Below are 19,084 nucleotides of genomic sequence, written 5' to 3' on the forward strand. Positions count from 1 at the left end.
TAAGGTGTGAGGGAACCCCAGGATTCTGGGAGAGTGGTGGTCTGGGGGGCTCCAGGAAGAAATGCAAATCAGGACCCCAGGGCTCGGGGACAGGGCGCCAGGCTGGGGAAGGGGTGGAAAAAGGCCCCTGGCCCCAAGGATGTCAAACTCAACAGGCCCAGAGGCAAGTTAACACTGGTTTATCTGTCCAATAACATGGCTGACCTGGCAGAGCCAGGCAGGAGCAGTAGCAGGCTCAGGCAGAGGTGTCAAAGAGGCGCTCGATCATGTCGCCCACCTGTTCCACGCGGTACTTGATGTACTTCTCAGGGTTCTTGGTGAAGGGCACGCTGCCATACCTGACCAGGCACTGAGGTCAGGAGGCAGGCTGGCAACCCCCCAGGTCGGTCTCAACCTAAGGCACTCCTGACAGGGCGCCCCTGAGTGACGTCCCCGTCTGCCCCCCAGCAAAGCCCAGGGCGCCGGCTCTGCCACCCACACCCCCCAGCCCCTCCGTGGTTTTTTGGAAGGAGAACAGAGACCCAGCGAGGGGGAGCGAGGGGCGTAGGGCTGGGGAGGTGGGGACCGGAGGGCTCACCTGTGCAGAAAGGCCCCATAGGTCTCCCTGACGATGTTTTTCTGAGCTTGGCGAATCTTGTCTCTCTGCTCCGTGTCAGGAATAGCCCAGGCCTTCTGAATTTTGCACAATTCTTCAAGGCCATCGTTGAAGCCCTGGCCAGCAAAAAGGTGGAAATAGAAGCGACCCAAACACAAAGACTCTGGGTCTGTGTCCCTGCCACAGCAGCGGGAAGCAGTGGAGGGGGGAGGACCCCAGCTCACCTTGAACCGCTCCTTGATCATCTGCCGCTCCTTGTCCCTCAGCTGGGGGTGGCGAGAGAGGGCAGAGAAAGCGTCCCTCAGAGCAGAGCCGCCCTGCCACTGGCTCCTTCCCCAGACACCTGAGCCTGGCCCTTTCTCCCGTTGCCCTTTGCTCGTCCCGGCGGGATGCTTGTCCATTTTTCGCCCAGAGACGTGACAACAAGTATCACATCTGCTGGACAACCCTTCCCAGCCCGGGCCTTCCACCCACCTTGACTCCTGGTTGGAATACAGGTAGATTCTTCTCAGCGATGTAGTCAGTCACCTTTAACCAGCTGCCAGGAGGGGAGAGAAGCAGAGGGCAGAGAAGGGACAGCTTCAGGCTGCTGCTGCTTCCCAGGGGCTGGTGTGGGGTGTGTGTGTGTGTGTGTGTGTGTGTGTGTGTGTGTGTGTGTTTAATGTTCATTCATATTTGAGAGAGAGAGAGTGTAAGCTGTCAGCACAGAGTCTGAGGCAGGGCTTGAACCCACGAGCCGTAAAATCATGATCTGAGCCGAAGTTGGATGCTTAACTGACTGAGCCACCCAGGAGCCCCTGGTTTGTTTTGCTTTTTAAATCTCTTGATCTACTGAGTGAGGGGGAGGTCAGCAATCAACTGGGGTCGCAACTAAGCAGAACACAACTGAGATTTTTCCTTGGAAAAAGAAAACGTTCAAGCTGCTTCCTTTTAAGAACAAGAAATGGAATTCAATACGTTGAACAGATACAACCAGCTACGCTCACATCGATTTCACGGAGCATAAGGGTGGAGAAGCAGATGAGAAAGAAAGGAGGAAGCAGAGGACAAAGGAAGGAGGGAGACCGCTCACGGAAAGAAACACGCAAAAGGAGACCCGCAAACCCGAGAGGAGCAGGGAGGAGGAGCGGAAGGGGATCCGCAGAGCGAGGCTCTGCCCGTTCAAGAGCTCTCGCAAACTCGCTCTTTGCCTGGCCTCACATCCCCTTTCGATCCTTCTTAGTCTGCAGCCCTGGCAGGCCACCCTCCGGGGAGGCTGGCCACAGCAGCCCCGAGGACAAGGGCTGCGGTAGGGGAGGCGGCTTCCCTCTCCACCCTGCCAGTGTGGTTCAATAGCAAGTGGCGGACTGGGACTGGGTCCACAGGGGAGCGTGTCCCCGTGACTGACCCCACTCCGCCTGAAGCTCGGATAGGAAGAGGGGGTGAGGGGAGGGCGTTGGCGGGGGGGGCCCACCTGCGCTGGTAGGTCTGGATCTGCTGCTCGATGTGCTCCCGGTAGGAGCGCTCGGCAGTCTTCTGGGTCACGGCCACCAGCTGGATCAGCTCGGATCTGGGGCAGGAGCAGGGAGAGCAGAGGGGACGGGATTGGCTCTCAGGGCCCAAAGGTGGCCGGCCTCCACGGCAGCACCGGTGGGGCGTGTCTCACACCACTCCAGGTCCTGAGGCCACAAGGGGTAAGGCCCTGCCTCCCTGCCTGTCCAGGCAGAGGGCACAGGCTGCCCCGCGAGGGTGGGCAGGGGACCTGGGAGAGATATACACCGGCACCTGCCGCCACTCACTTCTCCAAGGCCTTGAGGATGTAGTTGTAGTTGTTGTGCAGGAAGATGGCGCTCAGAGCCGGGTCCTCATACACCTTGGACTTGCTCAGCAAGTTCAACTGCAGGTTGCCCAGGACTTTACCTGCACAGGGAAGGACGTGGCTACATCCACCATGGCAGTCTGACCAAAACGACCCAACCCCTGGGCCGAGAACCAGCTCCTACCCCTCGTCCTTGTCCCTCCCAACTTGACTCCACAAGCATCGGGGGCCCCCTGCCCGCCCGGCCCCTCTGCCCCTAAATCGGAGGTTGGGTTACGATCCCAAAGGCCAAGGGTGCCCAGGAGTGGACCGGCAGTAGCAGGAGAGCACGAAAGGAGGAAGAGGCGGTGGATATGGGGGCGGGGGGCTCCTGGCCGGCCAGACCGCACTCACAGATATATGTGCTCAGCAGGCGCTTGCTGAACTCAGAGCTGTAGCTGGTGGCTGAGGAACTGGTCTCTGGGAGAGGAGAAGGGCAGTTACTGCACTGGTGGCAGCAGCCAGGACCCTCTCCGGCCTTCCCTCGGCCCCAGGAGCCACTGTGGAAACCCTGGGAGGGGCCCCGAGCCTTCCTCGGGTAGGCTGGGTGTGGAGGCGCTCGGGGCAGAGCTGGGTGTCTGCGTAGCCGCTGGGCTCCCGCCTGCTGTAGGGAGCCCTCCCTCAGACTCTTCCTGGAGCCCAGGGCCAGCCCCTCTGCGGTGACAGGGTGGCATGGTGAGCGAGCTGGACTGTGATCAACAGGAAGGCTGGCAGGACAGGAGTGGGACACCCCGTGCCCCCCCAGCCCTGACTCATGCTGGGTGCTGTCTACAAAGCCCACCTATCCCATTTGTGGGCTCCCCACGGCCTCTGCCCCTTCTCCCCCACTTCCCACAACCCCCTCTACTCGGCCCCTCTGAACAAGCAGAAGGCCAAGGGGGAGGGGGGGTGGACAGGGAGGGAGGGGGCGCACAGGTGCTGGGCTAGCCTGGAGGGGGCACTCAGGGTGTCACTTGAATAAGCTCAGGGACAGAAAGTGGCCCTGTGGGGAGCTGAGACCATTAGGAGTGCCCCGAAGACACCCATGTCCCCTCCGACCCCCGCTCCCCAGTAGGTCCTGAGTCTGTCCAGGGGCCTCTGTCCCCCATGGGGCTACACAGGGGCAGGATGGTGCTGCTTACCTCGGGGGTCTAAAGGAATATTGTATGTGTCCCCGAGAACTACGGAGTGAAAGGCAGTGCACTCAGAGGGGGAGGGGGAGAGACAAAGAAGGAAGAAAGACGCAAAGTGCAAACACAGGTTAGAAACCATGTCCCCAAGTCAAGCAGACCCCTCCCCGTGACAGCCAGAACACAGACACTGGACCCCTGAAGGCAAGGGAGCATGCAGCGAAGTGGGGGTCCGGAGAACCGCAGGCCAGAGGCCGCTCCTGGCTCCTTGCCCCGAAAACGGACAGAGGGGGAGGGCCCGGGGGCCCCAACACATCGGGTTCGTTCTTGGTGCTCGGAAACGCCAACCTCCCCAGCTCCAGTGCCAGGGCAGTGATCAGCGGGTAGACGCCAGGCCGGCCCTGAGACGCCAGCCCACAGAACGGTCAGCTGTGTGGGACTAACTGGGAGGACAGGCGAACACAAAAGCAGGTGGAGAAATGCGGAAGGAGGGGCGAGCCAGGCAGGGCATCTCCGACCCAGGGAGTGCCACTCTCCAGAGCCAGGAGGGCAGAAGGAGCAAGAAGGGAGGGAGGCTGGGACAGGAAAGGCACAGTCAAACCCCACTCCACAGGGCTGGAGGAAATCTCTTTCGGAGGTGGCCGGTAACCCCCGTGTTTCCAGACAGAGGGAGGAGTGGGGTATGGGGTAGGGGGCCCCACTGGGAGGTACCGAGTACCTTGGGAGGCCAGCATGGCACCAGCCGTCTCCTGGAAGTCCAGGAGCTGCTGTAGGAAGAGGATGGCCTGTTTGGGGAGGAAAGAAGGTCAAGGGCAGGACCTAAAGGTCAGATTACCTCCCAAACGCATCCCCTCTGACCATTCCAGGGCAAATGCAGGGCCAGGGGTCTGCCCAGGGAATAGGGTGGTCGCAAGCCTCCTGCCCTGAATGAACTAGTCTACTGGAGACGCCAAGTACTTTGCCATGCATCCTGCCACCAGCATGCAGCTCTGGGCCACCCTAGGCCCCCTTCCCTCTCCAGGCGACCCGGGGCAGCACCTACGTTGCTCGTGAGCTCATGCACGGTGCCATCCTTGGGCATGTTGTATTCCTTGTCCGGGTCATTCTGTGGAAAAAACAGCCCAACTTCCAGAACCTGCTCCCAAGGCATCGCCCCCCCCCCCCCACCCCGCCCCCAGGCCCCAGGCGGCCCGCTCTTGGTGCCATCTCCTGGCAGACAGGTGTCAGGACACCGTCAGACACAAAGGCGAGCAAGATGGGACAGGACAAGTGGGGCAGGAGCTTCACCCCTTGGGGGCTCAGGAGCCCCCTGGGAAAGAAAGGGAGGCCAGTGGGTGCTGACAGGAAGCAGGCCCCTGGTGGCCCTGCCCACAGCCCCTAGGGCAGAGGCAGCAGCAGCGGAGAGCAGAGAGCACCTTGATGTTGTCAGCAAAGTCTTCCAGTGCCTTGGCTCCGACGGTCTCCATGGAGGTGATGAGGCCGGCCAGCTTATTCTTGGTGCTGGCGGCCGTTCCCTAAGGACGCAAACACAGAGCAGTGGAACCCAGCTCCTTGCCAGCTGTTTCCCTGCCCCTCACCCCAGGGCCTCCCCTCTTGTCCGGTCACCCCGTGAGTGTCTCCATGTGCCCAGGGCCCCTCTGAAGCTGCTTCCGCTCACCCTGCGAGCAGAGGTGTTAGGGCGGAGAAGGCGGCTCCCTCGGGAGACTGCGCCAGGCGGCAGGATCCCTCCTCCCCATGTCCCCAGGGGGTTTCCTACCCGCATACCTGGAGCACTTGGTCAAACTCGGGCTTGGTCTGCTTGAGGTGCCGCAGGATGGGGAAGACGGTGAGCACGGCAGAGAAGTCGTGCCGGATGATGGCTTTCCGGGCAGCAGACACGATGTTCTCTCCTTCCAGCATCAGCCCATCCAGCGCATCCTGAGAGAGTGGGGCGAGGGCACAGCTCACAGAGGCGCAGGGAGGTGAGAGCTGGCTCCCAGGGGTGGTAAGGGCTCCCGGAGGGCGGTGGGGGAAGACGGCATGCCCCGCAGAGGCAGCCGGCAATGGGGAGGCGCCCCAGACGCGGTGGTGGCTACGATGAAGGCTACGGACGACAGATCTGGCCCAAACTCAAGCTTCTGCAGCGACAGCTTTTGCTGGGGCATCTGGTCAGGCCCCGGGAGCAGGGTGGGGCGGGGCAGGACCTGGATCAGGGAGTCAAAGGTCTTTTTCTGATGGTGCTCGGGGATGATGTCCATCAGCAGCTGGTACTCGCTCTGGGCCAGCTTGACGAAGGCGCTGACGCAGTGAATGTAGGCGTCGGTCTCCACGTCCAGCGTGTCGTCTCTCCCTGGGGGGACAGCAGTGCCCCTGAGCGGCTGGTCTGGAGGCAGCCATTCTCCCTGCGGGGCGTGGGGGCGGGGGGGGGGGGGGAATGGGTCTCCCCATCTCCTGGCCTGTAGCCCAGGCCAGCAGCACATGGGAAGGAGGTAGACCGTTCTGGCAGAAAGCTGAGAGGGCTCCAGCGGGCCTGACTGGTTCAAGGGGAAAAACGGGGCTGAATCCAGCCTTTGTCCTGGCTCCACTTTCAGCTCTGCCGGACAGTGTTTATGTCCCAGAGCATCAGGTACTAGAGGTGGGATGCAGAGGCAAGAGCCCTAAATCAGCTTCCTGGCTAAGGTACACCTGACCCCAGGACTGAGGACGGTACTAGAAAGAAGGCAGCCAGGGTGGGTGAATAGCAGTGCCCGCCCGTCTGAGAAAATGCTGGGCCGCTGAAGGCAGTTATCAGCCCAGCCAGACCTTCTGGAATGTCTCAGGCAGCGGTGGGCCATGGGCTATGAGACTAGCCGGCATGGGGTCAACCTCTGAGAAAAGGCGATGTGAGTCCCAGAAAGGGAGGGCTCCCTGCCGGTCAGCTGCCCCAGGAGGAGACCCGGCCCCGCTATTGGAGGCTGGGACAGGGGCACCTGCAGGCAGCCTGGTCCTATCAGCAAATGAACGGGCTCCTAGTCAGAGCTTTGGAGCTGTTGCTGGAGTCAGATGTCAGGGCTCCCTGCCCTGCGGGGAGCCACCTTCCAAGTAGCAGCAACTTCTCCCCTTGGCCCAGGCCCTGAGAGCCAGGCATGCACTCCCGTCTGGAGAGAGGCAAGGAGACCTAGTGCCCAAAAGACAGACTTGAGAGAGAGAGAGAGAGAGAGGCAGATAGGCCTGGCTCATCCTCAGAGCAGAGCCCTCCTCGGCTGCCCTCGGGCTGGGCTGCAGTACTCACCAGCCAGCGGCCCGTGCTTGTCGTTCAGGGCCTCCGACAGGTGCTTAACTCGGAAATCATGCTCGTGACCTAGCGAGATGTCGGCCGCACAGACGCGAGCAGCGTTTATCCGGGGGCCGGGTGGGCTGCCCCTCGGGGCCAGGGAAGAAGCCCTCCATCTCCCGGGTGGGGTGTGAGATGGGGTGCAGGGGAAGGGGCGCCGGAGTGGGCTCTGAGCCCCTCCTCTTCCTGGGACCACGTTGGGAACAGCCGTTTCAAGCCTGACTTGCAGTGCCCCAGACAGTCCTTGAGAGCTGCTTCTCCAAGCCCTGAGGCCAGAGAAAGCCTACGGGACCACCAAGCTCTGAAGAGCTTCTGACAGCTGCAGAGGGTCTGATGCTTGGCCCCAGGGGGTTTATCGACCTCACCCTATCAGGGAGAGAGACTCAGCTAGAGAAATGTCACTGCTGCGTGAATGGGCCAGTCTTCTTTTGTTTCCCAGGGTTATTCTTTCAAAGGAGGGTCAGGTCCACCAGGGCAGGGCTGTCTTTCCTCTGACAGGAGACAAGGAGGGACATGACCTACAGGCTGCCCATCCCCCTTGTGGCTCTCACTCCACTTTCTAAAGCTGGGGAAGGAGGGGGTGGCCCGGAGGCCTAGGCCAGCTTGGTCCTGCCACTGCTGGTCTGAGCGTGAAAGGGCTGCCCATGACAAAGAACTTGCTCTGAGTTCAAATAGGAGACAAGGACAGAGACAGGGAGGGGAGGGAGTAGGAAGCCTCAGGGAGGGCAGAGCTGCCGGCAGCCAGACAGGACCAGGCCGAGGCCGTGAAAGCTGCCCCTGTGCCAGTTGGAACGAGTGGCACCAGGGACTTGCTGTTCCCGCCCCCTGCTTCCCTCTCCAGGACTCTCCCGCGGCCCTCCTGGGGGCTTGGAGGCTCTGCCCTGCCACGAGAGTGGACACATGGTGGAGGAGGAGGGAACAGGAGAGGAACACAGAGTGATTACCTTCCAGAGGAATGAGGTTAGAGCCCCCCTTTTTCCCATCTAGACCATGCTGGGAATACTGTTTCAGAAGGTTCTGAGCCTTACGGATCGTCCCTGTCACCAGAGCCACACAGAGAGGAGATAAGAGGACCTAGGAAACGAGTGAGAGAAAACAGCAGCGGCCCTCCACCTGCCCCCCGCCCTGAGCCCCACACCCGACCCCCCGACAGTGAGCATGCCCACACGCCATCTCTCCAGCAGGCCCCTTCCCAGGACCACCAGAGACGCTGCAGATGGGCAGGAAGGAACAGACACGGGTCGCTCTCCACACGGGGCTCCTGATTCTGCTACTGACCCTCATCGTTCTGGATCGAGTGCTTTTTAGAAAGTGCAGCGGGTGAAGGAGAGGAGATGGGCAAAGATCCATCAGGGGAAGCCAAAAATAAAAAACACTATTGAGTGGCATTTAAGTCAGAATAAACCAGGGCTCGGGACGGAGGAGTTGGTGACAAGGCTCTCACACCCAGAGGGCACAGCCAGGTTGGCAAAGCCTGGAGACCCCTGGAGGCCAGCAGGCCCAAGGCCCGGCCTGAAACCCCAGGCAGAGTCCCCGGCCCCAGGCATGCTCAGTGTTGGGATGTGGCTAAACAGAGGTCAACAGAAAACAGAACCCGGGAGTTGGTGAGACAGCACTGAGCTTCCTGGGACAGCAATGCCCAAGACGGAAGGCTTGGAGACCCTGAGGCAGCCTGGCCCCGTGCACCAAAGCCACCTGAACCCCCAAAGCAATGGGAAAAAAACTCAGAAGCTAGGATGGGGGGGGGGGGCGGTTAACAGAAGCCACGGCACAGAGCCAGAGGGAGGGCAGTAGAAAGGGTGCATGCTCTCGGCATGGGGGAAAAAAACAACAGTTAGTATCACAAGTGAAAACAACAACGAAAACAAAACTGCAGTGCCTACAGCCTCCAGGGTCAGCCACCTCTGCGGGAATGAGACATCTCAGGGCAGAAAATGCGGGCAAATGAAATAGCTTTTAAAATGGACGAGGACAGCTGCCTCGATAATGAAATGCACTGGGAGGGGGGACGAGGTCCTCGTAGGTAACTCTGGTCCATGTTCCCTGGAGACTCCTGTGTCCCCCCACCCCCTCCCATGTCTCTGAACAGAGTGAGGCAGCTTGGGTCCTGGCAGCCCCCTCCCCAAAAAAGCTGGGGGAAAAGGAGCCAGGTCTGGAGTGGCTCATTTCTTTCCGTTTGTACCACATCACAATTAGCTAACTAATGACCAGGTTCAGGGCCTCAGCTCAGCATCTGTCTCCCTGTGCTCTCCCCATTCGGCAAGCGGTCCTGCTAATGAGCGAATCAGATTCCTGCCCCACAACAGACCAGGAACAGATGGGCTTGCAGACAGGCCTCGAGGAGCCTAGATAGCATGCTGCCATGGGTGTGGACGGGGGACGCTGATCGGGCAGCCGCCAAACCCATCAGGCACCCAATTACCACAGAGACGCTGAGGCTGGTATTAAATTACCGACCAACTGAGGCCTCCCTGCTCCTCTCCTCTGAGCCAGGAACTGACGTCCCAGAGGCCCGATTCCCTAGTTTCCAACATGGGTCCTAACCTACTGGCGGCTGACAAGTCTGGAAACCCCACAGCAACTGCAGGGATCCTCACAGCCAGAGTTTGCTTCTGGGGCCCATAAGCCAAGGACAGATTAGGCCCACTGTGAGCCCCGGCATGGCCAGCCAGCACTCTTGGGCCACTGCAGACCGGGTCCCGGGGCCCCCCCGACGTGGGCCTGTCAGAGAAGAGACAGGGGAAGAGAGCACAGACTGGCCGAGGCAGGCAGCCTCAGAGCCTCGAGGCCCCTGCCCAACCCACAAAGGCACGGGGATAGATTGAATGTGTGCAGGCAGCTGCAGCCCAGCGGGCTGGCTTAGCACAGTCACTGTTTGGAGCCGGTTTTCTAGGTGACCGCCGGGACAGTCACCCTGGAGGGGAGAAGGCGGCACACTTCCTGCCGGGGCCACCAGGCCCAGCTTCCCCAGCCCTCTGCTCACTTGGGCCCTGAGGAGCATGGGCAGGTCGGGAAGGAACGCCCTACACACAGCCTGCTGTCATGAGCCGGGGGGGTCCCCCAGGTCCCCCAGGCCACACAGGGCACGTGCCTGCCGCCGCAGCTCGGCAGTGTGGGTTAAGGTGGAAGAGGCCCCTGGTTTCACGAGCTTTCTCTCCCTGGTGCTGTTCACGGCAGCCCCTCGCCCTGTGATATCCTAGCCTCTCTTTCAGCCGAGGGCTGCAGCTCTCGGCCGCCTGACACAGCCAGGCTTGCCAAGCTGCGGCTGGCACGTGGGGACGTTTCACCTGGAGCACGGAGCCTCGGTGGACGGGGCTCGCTAGGTGGGCAGACACCTGCTCTCTGCCCTGGGTACCCACGGTCAGGGGTCACCGTGAAGACAGGCTCTGGAGGACCAACACTGCTAACCCCAGGGCGGCCGAAAGCAAGGCAGGTCCCACGCAGCCTTCTGGCTGGGGCGGGGGCTCACCTGGCCTCTTGGTGGGCTTCTTGGTGGGCGTGTCTTTCCTCTTGTTGGGGATAGCAGGGGAGTAGGGCACCCCAGAGGAACAACTGCTCTTCCGGAAGTGTTCCTTCAGGCCCTTGAGGGAGCGGTCTAGCTGGCTGGAGCGAATCTGGTAGTAGACATTCATGAAATCTGGGGAGAGACGGGGTGACAGCGCTGTGGCAGGTCCCTGCCTCTGCCCTGCCATGGGACCCTCTCTCCCCACTCCATGCAACGTGCAGGGCAGCAACAGAGCTCACTGTTTCTGCCCACTAACCCGTTTGTAGCACCTGCTGTGGCTCCCAGCCACCCACATAGCCTGATCCCAAATCAGGCTGTTTTTAATTTTTTTTTTTTTAATATTTATTTATTCTTGAAGGAGAGAGAGACAGAGCGTGAGTGGGGGAGGGGCAGAGAGAGAGGGAGACACAGAATCTGAAGCAGGCTCCAGGCTCCGAGCTGTCAGCACAGAGCCCGACGCGGGGCTCGAACTCACGAACCACGAGATCAAGACCTGAGCCGAAGTCGGACGCCCAGCTGACTGAGCCACCAGGCACCCCATCAGGCGGTCTTTAAAAAAGGAAAATATCCCCCAGAAAAACCGATGATTACGTTTCAAAGCTACGTTTTTTTTAGATAAAAAAATAGAAAACTAACATCCAGATTCACCTTGGTAAGGGGACAAAGGACGTGAGCAATTGACAGGAGGCAAAGAGACGACAGAATGTCTTGGTGAACGAAAAACACGCTCTATCTTTAGCTGTTAATGAGGTGCAAATTAAAAAAAAAAAAAAAAAAAAAAAAAGGACTGTGACAGCCCTAGATGAGATAAATGAAATTAATGAAGACGAAAGAGCCATGGGACCGTCGTGGGACTGTCAACTGGCCCCACTGACCTGGAGAGGAGCTCACAATGGCAGAAGGTTACAGATCTGTTTGGGCACTTCTATCCAATAATTGCGTCTCTGAGAAAACGCCCGAGAACTTCCCACGTGAGAAAAGCAATCCACACAAGTATGCTCACTGCAGCACTATTTATCGATACCAGAAAACGGGAACATCCAAAAACTCGAGTGAACAAGGAAACACGCCATATTTCAGCAGGTCCCGACAAATGGGTCACGAGGCGCCCCGATGTAAAAAATGGGCCAAAGCACAGAGGCTCTGGCTGAAGGGTGCTGAGGGGTCTGGAGGCTATGCACTGGCCTCCCTCTTCTCCCCGGAGAGCCCCTAAAAGTGCCCCGCCGACCCCGAGGCCCCCCAAAGTGCAGCTTATGAGCCATGATGGGTTCACAAGGTAACCACCTGTAGCCCTGAGACCTGTCACCACGCAGTCCGTGGAGGAAGGAGAGGGTAACAGTACTGCACACTGACAGCGTGTGTGTATATGCTAACAAATAGAAGGAGGGCTTGGGGGGGGCTAAAAAACCTTAAAATTGAATATTCGTTGGAGTGTTTGTTTTCTAAAATTTTTGCTTGACTCAAGATTTTTTTTTTTTTTTTTTTTTTTTAATTCTAGGGCCGGCTAAAGAAATGATGTTACCACCATACCGCAGAACATATGCAACTGTTAAAAAGGACAAAGGCTTTCTGCACTACTTGAAGCCTTTGGGTGACTGGGGGCGCCTGGGTGGCTGAGTCAGTTAAACGTCCGACTTCGGCTCAGGTCGGGACCCTGCAGTTCACGGGTTCAAGCCTCGCATTGGGCTCTGCACCGACCGCGTGGTGGAGCCTGCCTCAGCTCCTGTCTCCCTCTCTCTCAAAAATAAATAAACATCGGGGCGCCTGGGTGGCGCAATCGGTTGAGTGTCCGACCCTTGGTTTCGGCTCAGGTCATGATCTCGCGGTTCATGAGCTCAAGTCCCGTGCACCGACAGTGCAGACCCCGCTTGGGATTCTCTACCTCTCTCTCTGCCCCTATACCACTTGCTCTCTCTCTCTCTGAATAAATAAGTAAACTTTAAATAAATAAATAAACAAACATCGAAGTCTTCATAACTAATCAAAAAAGTAAAGAAATAGGAGATCAAGGTATATAAAGAAAAGCCTGAATTTGGCTACATTCACAACTTGACACGTAAACTGTAGATTATTGCTCATGTGTGATTTCCTACTAACCTCCTTTTTATTAAAAAAAACAACAAAATCCAGATGGATTAAAGAAATAAACGGGGAAAAAAAAAAATCCCACTCCGTCTGGCCTTGTCACCGGGGCCCTCTCACCTTGGTTGCGGCCGTATTCCACCAGCCAGCGGGAGATGCGGATCACATCGTGGAGCACTCCCTCGGGCAGGTGCTCCAGGGGCACCTCCTCCTGGACCTCCAGCTCGTCCTCACCGCTGATCAGATCCAGGATGAGCACAGGGGAGACAACCTTACTGTGCCTGGTCATCAGGCTGCGGAACTCGGACTCCAGAGACTCCTTCCCCCGCTCAAACAGCAGTTTCTAGGGGGACAAGGGAAGGAAGGAAGGGAGAGGGTTTGAGGCCGCTTCGGCATTCAGCTGGCCCCTCCTCTGCCTTCACTTCCTTTAACCCCGAGAAGAAAGAACCATGAAGCCCCCCCTTGCTTATGTCTTTGCCTCGTGTTCTCTCAAAGTGTAATTTCACGGGTGAAACTCAAAGTTTTATAAGATGCAGGTGCTTCACAAATATTGGCTGACTGTTTTCTCACTGAGCCATTAATGTGTCCTCCTGTTAGAAAATAGTTTGCAGGGGTGCCTGGGTGGCTCAGCCGGTTAAGCATCCAACTCTGAATCTCGGCTCAGGTCATGATCTCACGGGTTCATGAGTTCGAGCCCTGCATCGGGCTACGCACTGTCAGTGCAGAGCCTGTTTGGGACTCTCTCTCCTCCCTCTCTCTTTGGCCCTCCCCCGCTTGCGTTCTCTCAGAATAATTAAAAAAAAAAAAAAAAGAAGAAGAAGAAGAAAATGGTTTGCAAAAGAAAAAAATAGATCAATTGAACAATGTCAAACGAAAAACTTCTGGGCTGCAAAGGACACCATCAAAAAAGTGGAAAAACAGGTGCCTGGGTGGCTCAGTCGGTTGGGCGTCCGACTTCAGCTCAGGTCATGATCTCACGGTCCGTGAGTTCGAGCCCCGCATCGGGCTCTGAGCTGACAGCTCAGAGCCTGGAGCCTGTTTCGGATTCTGTGTCTCCCTCTCTCTCTGCCCCTCCCCTGCTCATGCTCTGTCTCTCTCTGTCTCAAAAATAAATAAATGTTAAAAAAAATTAAAAAAAAAAAGTGGAAAAACAACCCACAGGATGAGAGAAAACATCTGCAAATTATATATCTGATAAGGAACAGATATCCAGAACATCCAAGAGAAGAGAAAACATGTGTCCACACAAAGAGTGTACATGAGGGTTCACAGCAATGCTACTCATAATAGCCAAAAAATGGAGAGTCCATCAAGTGGCGAACGGAGAACCAGAATGTGGGCCATCCACACAATTCGGTATTATTCAGCCATACCCAGGACTGAACACTGACATACGACACTATGTGCATGAACCTTGAAAACATTATGCTAAGTGAAAGGCAGACACAAAAGGTCACATATTATACGACCCTATTCACATCAGAAGCCTGGAAGAGACAGAAAGAGAGCACAGACCAGTGACTCGCAGAAGCTGGGTGAACGGGAAGAGGGGTGGAGGGGCATGGCCGCCAGTGGGTTCGGGGTTCCTGTTCGGGTGATCAAAGTGTTCTCAAATCGGTCCCAGGGACGTCGTGCAACTCTGTGATTATACTAGAACCAGTGAACTGCATACTTTAAGTGAGCAAACATTATGGTATGTGAACTGTATCTTAATAAAGATGTTTCAAAAACGAGAGAGGAGGGGCACCTGGGTGGCTCAGTCGGGTGGGCATCTGACTTTGGCTCAGGTCATAATCTCGCGGTTCGTGGGTTCGAGCCCTGCATTGGGCTCTGTACTGACAGCTCAGAGCCTGGAGCCTGCTTCGGATTCTGTGTCTCCCTCTCTCTCTTCCCTTCCCCTGCTCATGCTCTGTCTCTCTCTCAAAAATAAGAAACATTAAAAAAAAATTTAATGGCAAATTTTATATTATGTTTTTTTTTGTTTTTTTTTTTTTACCATAGCAGAAAAAACACAAATGCACTTATAGAGATCAAATGTTAAGTTTATGGGGCGCCTGGGTGGCTCTGTTGGTTGAACACCCGACTCTTGATTTTGGCTCAGGTCATGATCCCAAGGTCGTGGGATCGAGCCCTGCATTGGGCTCCTTGCTGAGCACGGAGCCTGCTTAAGATTCTCTCTCCCCCTCTCCTCCCCCTCTCCCCAACTTGCGTTTGTGCACTCTCTCTCTCTAATAAAAAAATAATTATAAGAATAAAAAATATTTATATTTGATATGTAATTTATAGTTCAGTCAAATTATAAAAACGTACTAAAAATGTGTTATCTATAATTCCTGAGGCAGAAATCTTAATGCCTACAGTATGCATATTGTATTACCTACTAGTGTTTCTTCCATATGTTCTCTTTCAAGCTGGTCCAGTGTCCCTCATGAGACCAGGACAGGGGCTGGTGTCCCCAAACCTCCCACCTTAGCCCGCGGGCCCCTCACCACTTTGTTGAGCTCTGGGCTGTCTGGGCTATTGTCCTGGAAATACTCCACCGCCTTCTGAATCTTGGCCATGCTCCCCAGATACTCTTCCAGCCTGCCTGTGGGGCTGTGAAGGAGAAGAGGTGCATTAGCTTGGGCAGTGGAAGATGAAAAGGAACGACCATGTGAATGGTATTTGGAAGAGAAGAGAATTAGCACAGAGAATTCTAGGCTCAAATATTCAAGCCCTCCTTTCTAAAGCCTAGGGTCACTGGCCCAAGAGGTGTTAGCCATGTGACCCTCTGGCCCTAGCTCACCCCTCCCTGATGATTTTCTCAGTGTCACTGGCCACATGGTAGTAGCTGATGACGTGGTCCAGGCAGGATAGAGTCTTCTCAACATTCTCCTGCAGCCGCTGCAGGTTCTCTGTCTGCTTGTGCACAGGGATGATGGAATTCTCCAGCTTCATAAGGCGGCTCTCAAAGGAGGACAGGATAGACACCTGCGGAGGGCAGCCCAGTCTCAGGACTCAGGGTTGTCCCCGGACTGCTTCTACCCACCCACGGGGTCTTTGGCATTTGCTGCCTTTTCTCTGGCTTTCTAGATAATAAAGTCCATGAGGGAAGGGAGAGGGCGTACTTGTTCACCACTGTACCCCCAGCACCCCCCATGTGCAGAGCACAGAGGAGGCGGTCCAGATAAACTGGATGAAGTTTGATTTGAGGGCAGGCCAAGCATCAAATGAACTCCTTCTAAGGTAATCACCCCAGGATGGCTTCCCTTCCACCCTCTGAAGCCAAATCTCAATTTCACCTTCTCTCTGAAGCTTTCCTAGATTGAACGGGAAGTGGTTTCATACAGAGTAGCCTCCAATGCGTTGCTCGTACCTTCAAAACCCTCTCTCTCTAAGGGTGAATCTCATTAAATAAGGACTAGAACTTTATGATTGTGTTACTTAACACATACCCAAGTTTGTATCTACTCAATTTGAGCTTTCCCAGTCTCTTCTAGAAATAAGGAAGGAAACTCGTATTTGTTGAACACCTATTGTAGACCAGGTACTCTGCAAGATGCATTCCCATTGGCTCCTGTGACCTTCACAGCCACTTTGGGAGGCTGGCACCGGCTCTTAGTAGACGAGTTAACTAAAGGTCAGAATTACCTGTCAGGAGCCACACACACATAAGACGATCGGTCTGATTTCAAATCTCCATCTACCCCTAAAGCCCTCTGAGGTGAAGGCTGAGTTTACTCTGCCTCAGGAGGATCTCAGGCTAACCTGGTCCTCTGATCATCACTTGAATTGAGGATGACACAGGACCAGTACCCAGCCCACGTAAATCAGTCTCGCTAAATGACTGAGGAAGGGGGGAAGGAAGAATGGAGAACTTGGACAGAAAGCCGAAATCTGCGCCAGCAGGGGCTACGGCATCCCCAGTGAAGGGGCGGAAAAGGGGAAGACAGCTAGATAAGACACCCACACTGTTGCTACAGAAACCCTCACATTACCACCATCACCGCCCAGGCTCCAACCCCTGGCCTTCTGTACCGTTACCGCCAGGAAAAGGGCTCTCCCCCAGGGTCTGGAGACCTGTCTGGCCCTCCCACCCGAGGGGTTACTCACCATGTTCTTGGTGAGCTGGTCGCTCTTCTCCAGGCTGTCTCTGATGAAGGACAGCGTCTCTTCCTCCTGGGGGAAGCGGGGGGAGGACATCTCAAGAAGCCGGAGGCTAAAGCAGACCATCGCGTCCAACCTCACGGCCTCGCCCCCAACCCCTTCTCCTCGCAGGGTGTGCTCCCTCCTAGCCCTGTCTCCTCCCTGAGTAGAAGCTCTGGCCCGGATCTCGGCCCCTTCCCTCACCTGCTTCCCAGCCCCAGCCTCACCTGCTTCAGCTTGTCCTCGATCTCCCGCCGCCGGGCGGACGCCTCCTGCGGGGGGATCATCGCCTCGGCCCAGCAGCTCCCACTCCCTTGTGCCTGGCCTCTGCGAGCCTTCTCGGCTCCCGTCTGTGCCACACCCACTTCCGCCTTTGGTCCCTCCCCGGGGCGCGCTGTGCCATGTTGGGAGTGGCAGTCGGAACTGAGCTTGCGCGGAACTAAGTAATGGGCCGGGGCAGGTGGCCATCTTGGGTGTGGCAAGGGCAGGTTGCCTGCCTTGTCCGAAAAGGTTCACGAGTGGCGTTGTATTGCGCGGCCGGCAGGACGGTGACAGCTCGTTTGCCGTCTTCGTATGAATGCTGACCCTTTGGACAAAGGCCGCTGGGGAAGACCACAAATTTGTTTCCCTAGATCGCATTTTGTGTCCAGGCACCGATATCGCGTTCCCCGCAGACCGCAGCACGAAGCGTGTCACACCGTAGGCCCCAATGTGTGGCCATTTAATGAACAAGGGGCTTGCGTAGTGGCTTCTATCTTCGTTCCTACAGTATGCAAACTTTATGGAGCGGGCCGTGTGTGCAAGCCCCGGACTGGGAGCTGGGGACAGAGTGATCGCTCATGACCCGGGTGTCAGCCATAACCATAATCCTGGCTTGTGTGGGGCCGACCAAATTCCCGGGGCTGGCGGAGTCCTCGGAGCATCCACCCGGGGGCTTGGAGCTTGCGGTCCAAGCCGCACCCTACAGCAGCAGTTTTGGAGAGAGCTCTGGTTTTATTTGTTGGGGGCGAGGGGAGGGGGTTAGGGAGGAACCAGGCTGCGGGTAGAGAAGGGTCTTCTGCTGGGAGCTTACCTAGATCGGGAAAAGGTACAAGGGGGAAAGCTGAAAGATCCGAAACCTGCCTGAGGGATTGAGGCCCAGCATCTTAACTATTATCAGTTAGGGAAAGATGGGCGCCTGTCTGCAGGGATTCAGACCCACAGGGAGCATTTTTCACAGAGGCTTTGGGGCAATGAGATAAGGCTTGGAAGGCTGGCAGGGCCCCTTCTCCAGAGTTCCAAAACATCCTAGCTCCTCTGCCCAGAACTTCTACTAACCACAGCTGCAGGGGCCCTGCGTTCAAGGTCCCTGCAGAGCGCTGGATGTTCTGTATTCACAAGACTCAGCTCCTGCAAAACCTAATGTCACTCCTTCCTTCATCCCTTCCCTGCCCACCCTCCCCTAATCCTTGGGGAGGTAAATGGCTGTGTGGTTTTCCTGCGTTCCTCTACGGACTCAGCATCCAGGCAGAAGGGGACAGACAACAAGGCATGTACTGGTGGGTGAGAATATTTCAGGATACCAAGCCATAGCATCCCCAAGGTCACCCCAGGACCCACCACATCAAAGAGGAGGGAGGACAAGATGGGACCAAGAGCCCAGAGAGGGATTGGGCAGCACTTCCACTGGGGCAGGAGGACAGTTACAAAAGTGGCATTGAAGGAAATCTCCATGAAGCACAGCCCCCTTGCAGATGGGGCAGATAAGAAAACAGATTCATTGTGGAAAGGCACCTGGGATGATTCACTGAGGTAGTCGTCATGCAATCCTAAGAACTAAGTAACAGGGAAAGTTTAAACAGTGAGGTGCCACAGTACAGAATGAAGGCCAGGAGGGCTACCGTGGAAAAGGCTTTGAGTTCAGCGGAGCAGCCCAGAGGGCCTCCTTCAGCACCTACTTCTCTGAACAGTTCCTAGCCCACAGGAGATGCTCCAGAAAAGTATCGATAACCTCATGCTCTATAAGTCTTAAGATCCCTATGGTTGTGAACAAATACCTTGAACTTTGTACAGTACCCTTGCATTTTTGCAAATAAGTTACAGGTGTATATGCTTTTTTGTATTTTCTCAAATCTCCCTAAGTGTACTTTGGTAGCCAGCTATCCTGTACTGAGAGCCCTCTGTTTGCCCATCTCTGTGACAAATACCATGCTGACTCCTTATCTCATCTAATCCTCACAATAAACTTACAAGTCAGGCACAGCTGTTGTCTCCCTTCTGCAGATGAGAGAGGTCAGGTGCACTAAGTCAACACAGCTGGCTGGGAGCGGGGGCAGCTGAGGCGGCTCCCTGCCTCTGCACCGCTGGGTGGCTCAGGAGTGTTGTTTGTTGCCATGTAAAACCGCCAATCTGATTTTCGAGAAAATCCATTGTAAAAAGGAGGTTATGTTTATGACAACCATATCTAGTAAAAGTAGACAGAATGAAAGACGAGTTTAAATCATTCTCAGCCCAATGTCAGGGGTGTGTTGACAAGCAAACAGTGATTCAGTGAAAGCTG

At 56.2% G+C, this 19,084-nt stretch overlaps 1 protein-coding gene across 9 annotated transcripts; it reads right to left on the reverse strand.

Moving 5' to 3' along the window:
• Nucleotides 1–163: 163 nt before the first annotated feature.
• Nucleotides 164–16,904, reverse strand: EXOC7 (exocyst complex component 7). 9 transcript variants are annotated; one of them, XM_060645319.3, is made up of 21 exons: nt 16,773–16,904; nt 16,513–16,578; nt 15,206–15,390; nt 14,910–15,015; nt 12,541–12,763; nt 10,303–10,470; nt 7,778–7,870; nt 6,792–6,860; nt 5,725–5,870; nt 5,306–5,458; nt 4,957–5,055; nt 4,584–4,646; nt 4,260–4,326; nt 3,554–3,592; nt 2,787–2,852; nt 2,374–2,494; nt 2,049–2,144; nt 1,070–1,133; nt 820–861; nt 578–711; nt 164–338 (listed from the first exon to the last, which is right to left on the reverse strand). In XM_060645319.3, exons 1-21 carry the CDS (start codon nt 16,830–16,832, stop codon nt 236–238), a joined length of 2,163 nt encoding a protein of 720 aa, XP_060501302.1. In that variant the 5' UTR covers nt 16,833–16,904; the 3' UTR covers nt 164–235. The 9 variants fall into 9 exon arrangements, with proteins under 9 accessions (XP_060501302.1, XP_060501306.1, XP_060501304.1 ...); XM_060645323.3 differs by lacking the exon at nt 7,778–7,870; XM_060645321.3 differs by lacking the exon at nt 6,792–6,860.
• Nucleotides 16,905–19,084: the final 2,180 nt, after the last annotated feature.

Source organism: Panthera onca, chromosome E1, assembly GCF_046562875.1.
Source record: "Panthera onca isolate mPanOnc1 chromosome E1, mPanOnc1 haplotype 2, whole genome shotgun sequence".
NCBI lineage: Eukaryota > Metazoa > Chordata > Mammalia > Carnivora > Felidae > Panthera > Panthera onca.

Bases quoted from the DNA above. Each gene is read 5' to 3' on its own strand.
- EXOC7 (XM_060645319.3), bottom strand. From the start codon at position 16,832: ATGATCCCCCCGCAGGAGGCGTCCGCCCGGCGGCGGGAGATCGAGGAC. The intron at 2,495-2,786 runs GTGAGTGCGGTC...TTCCCTGTGCAG, and splicing joins CCTGCTGAGCACATATATCT to GTAAAGTCCTGGGCAACCTG. The intron at 2,145-2,373 runs GTGAGTGGCGGC...CTCCTGCCCCAG, and splicing joins ATCCTCAAGGCCTTGGAGAA to ATCCGAGCTGATCCAGCTGG.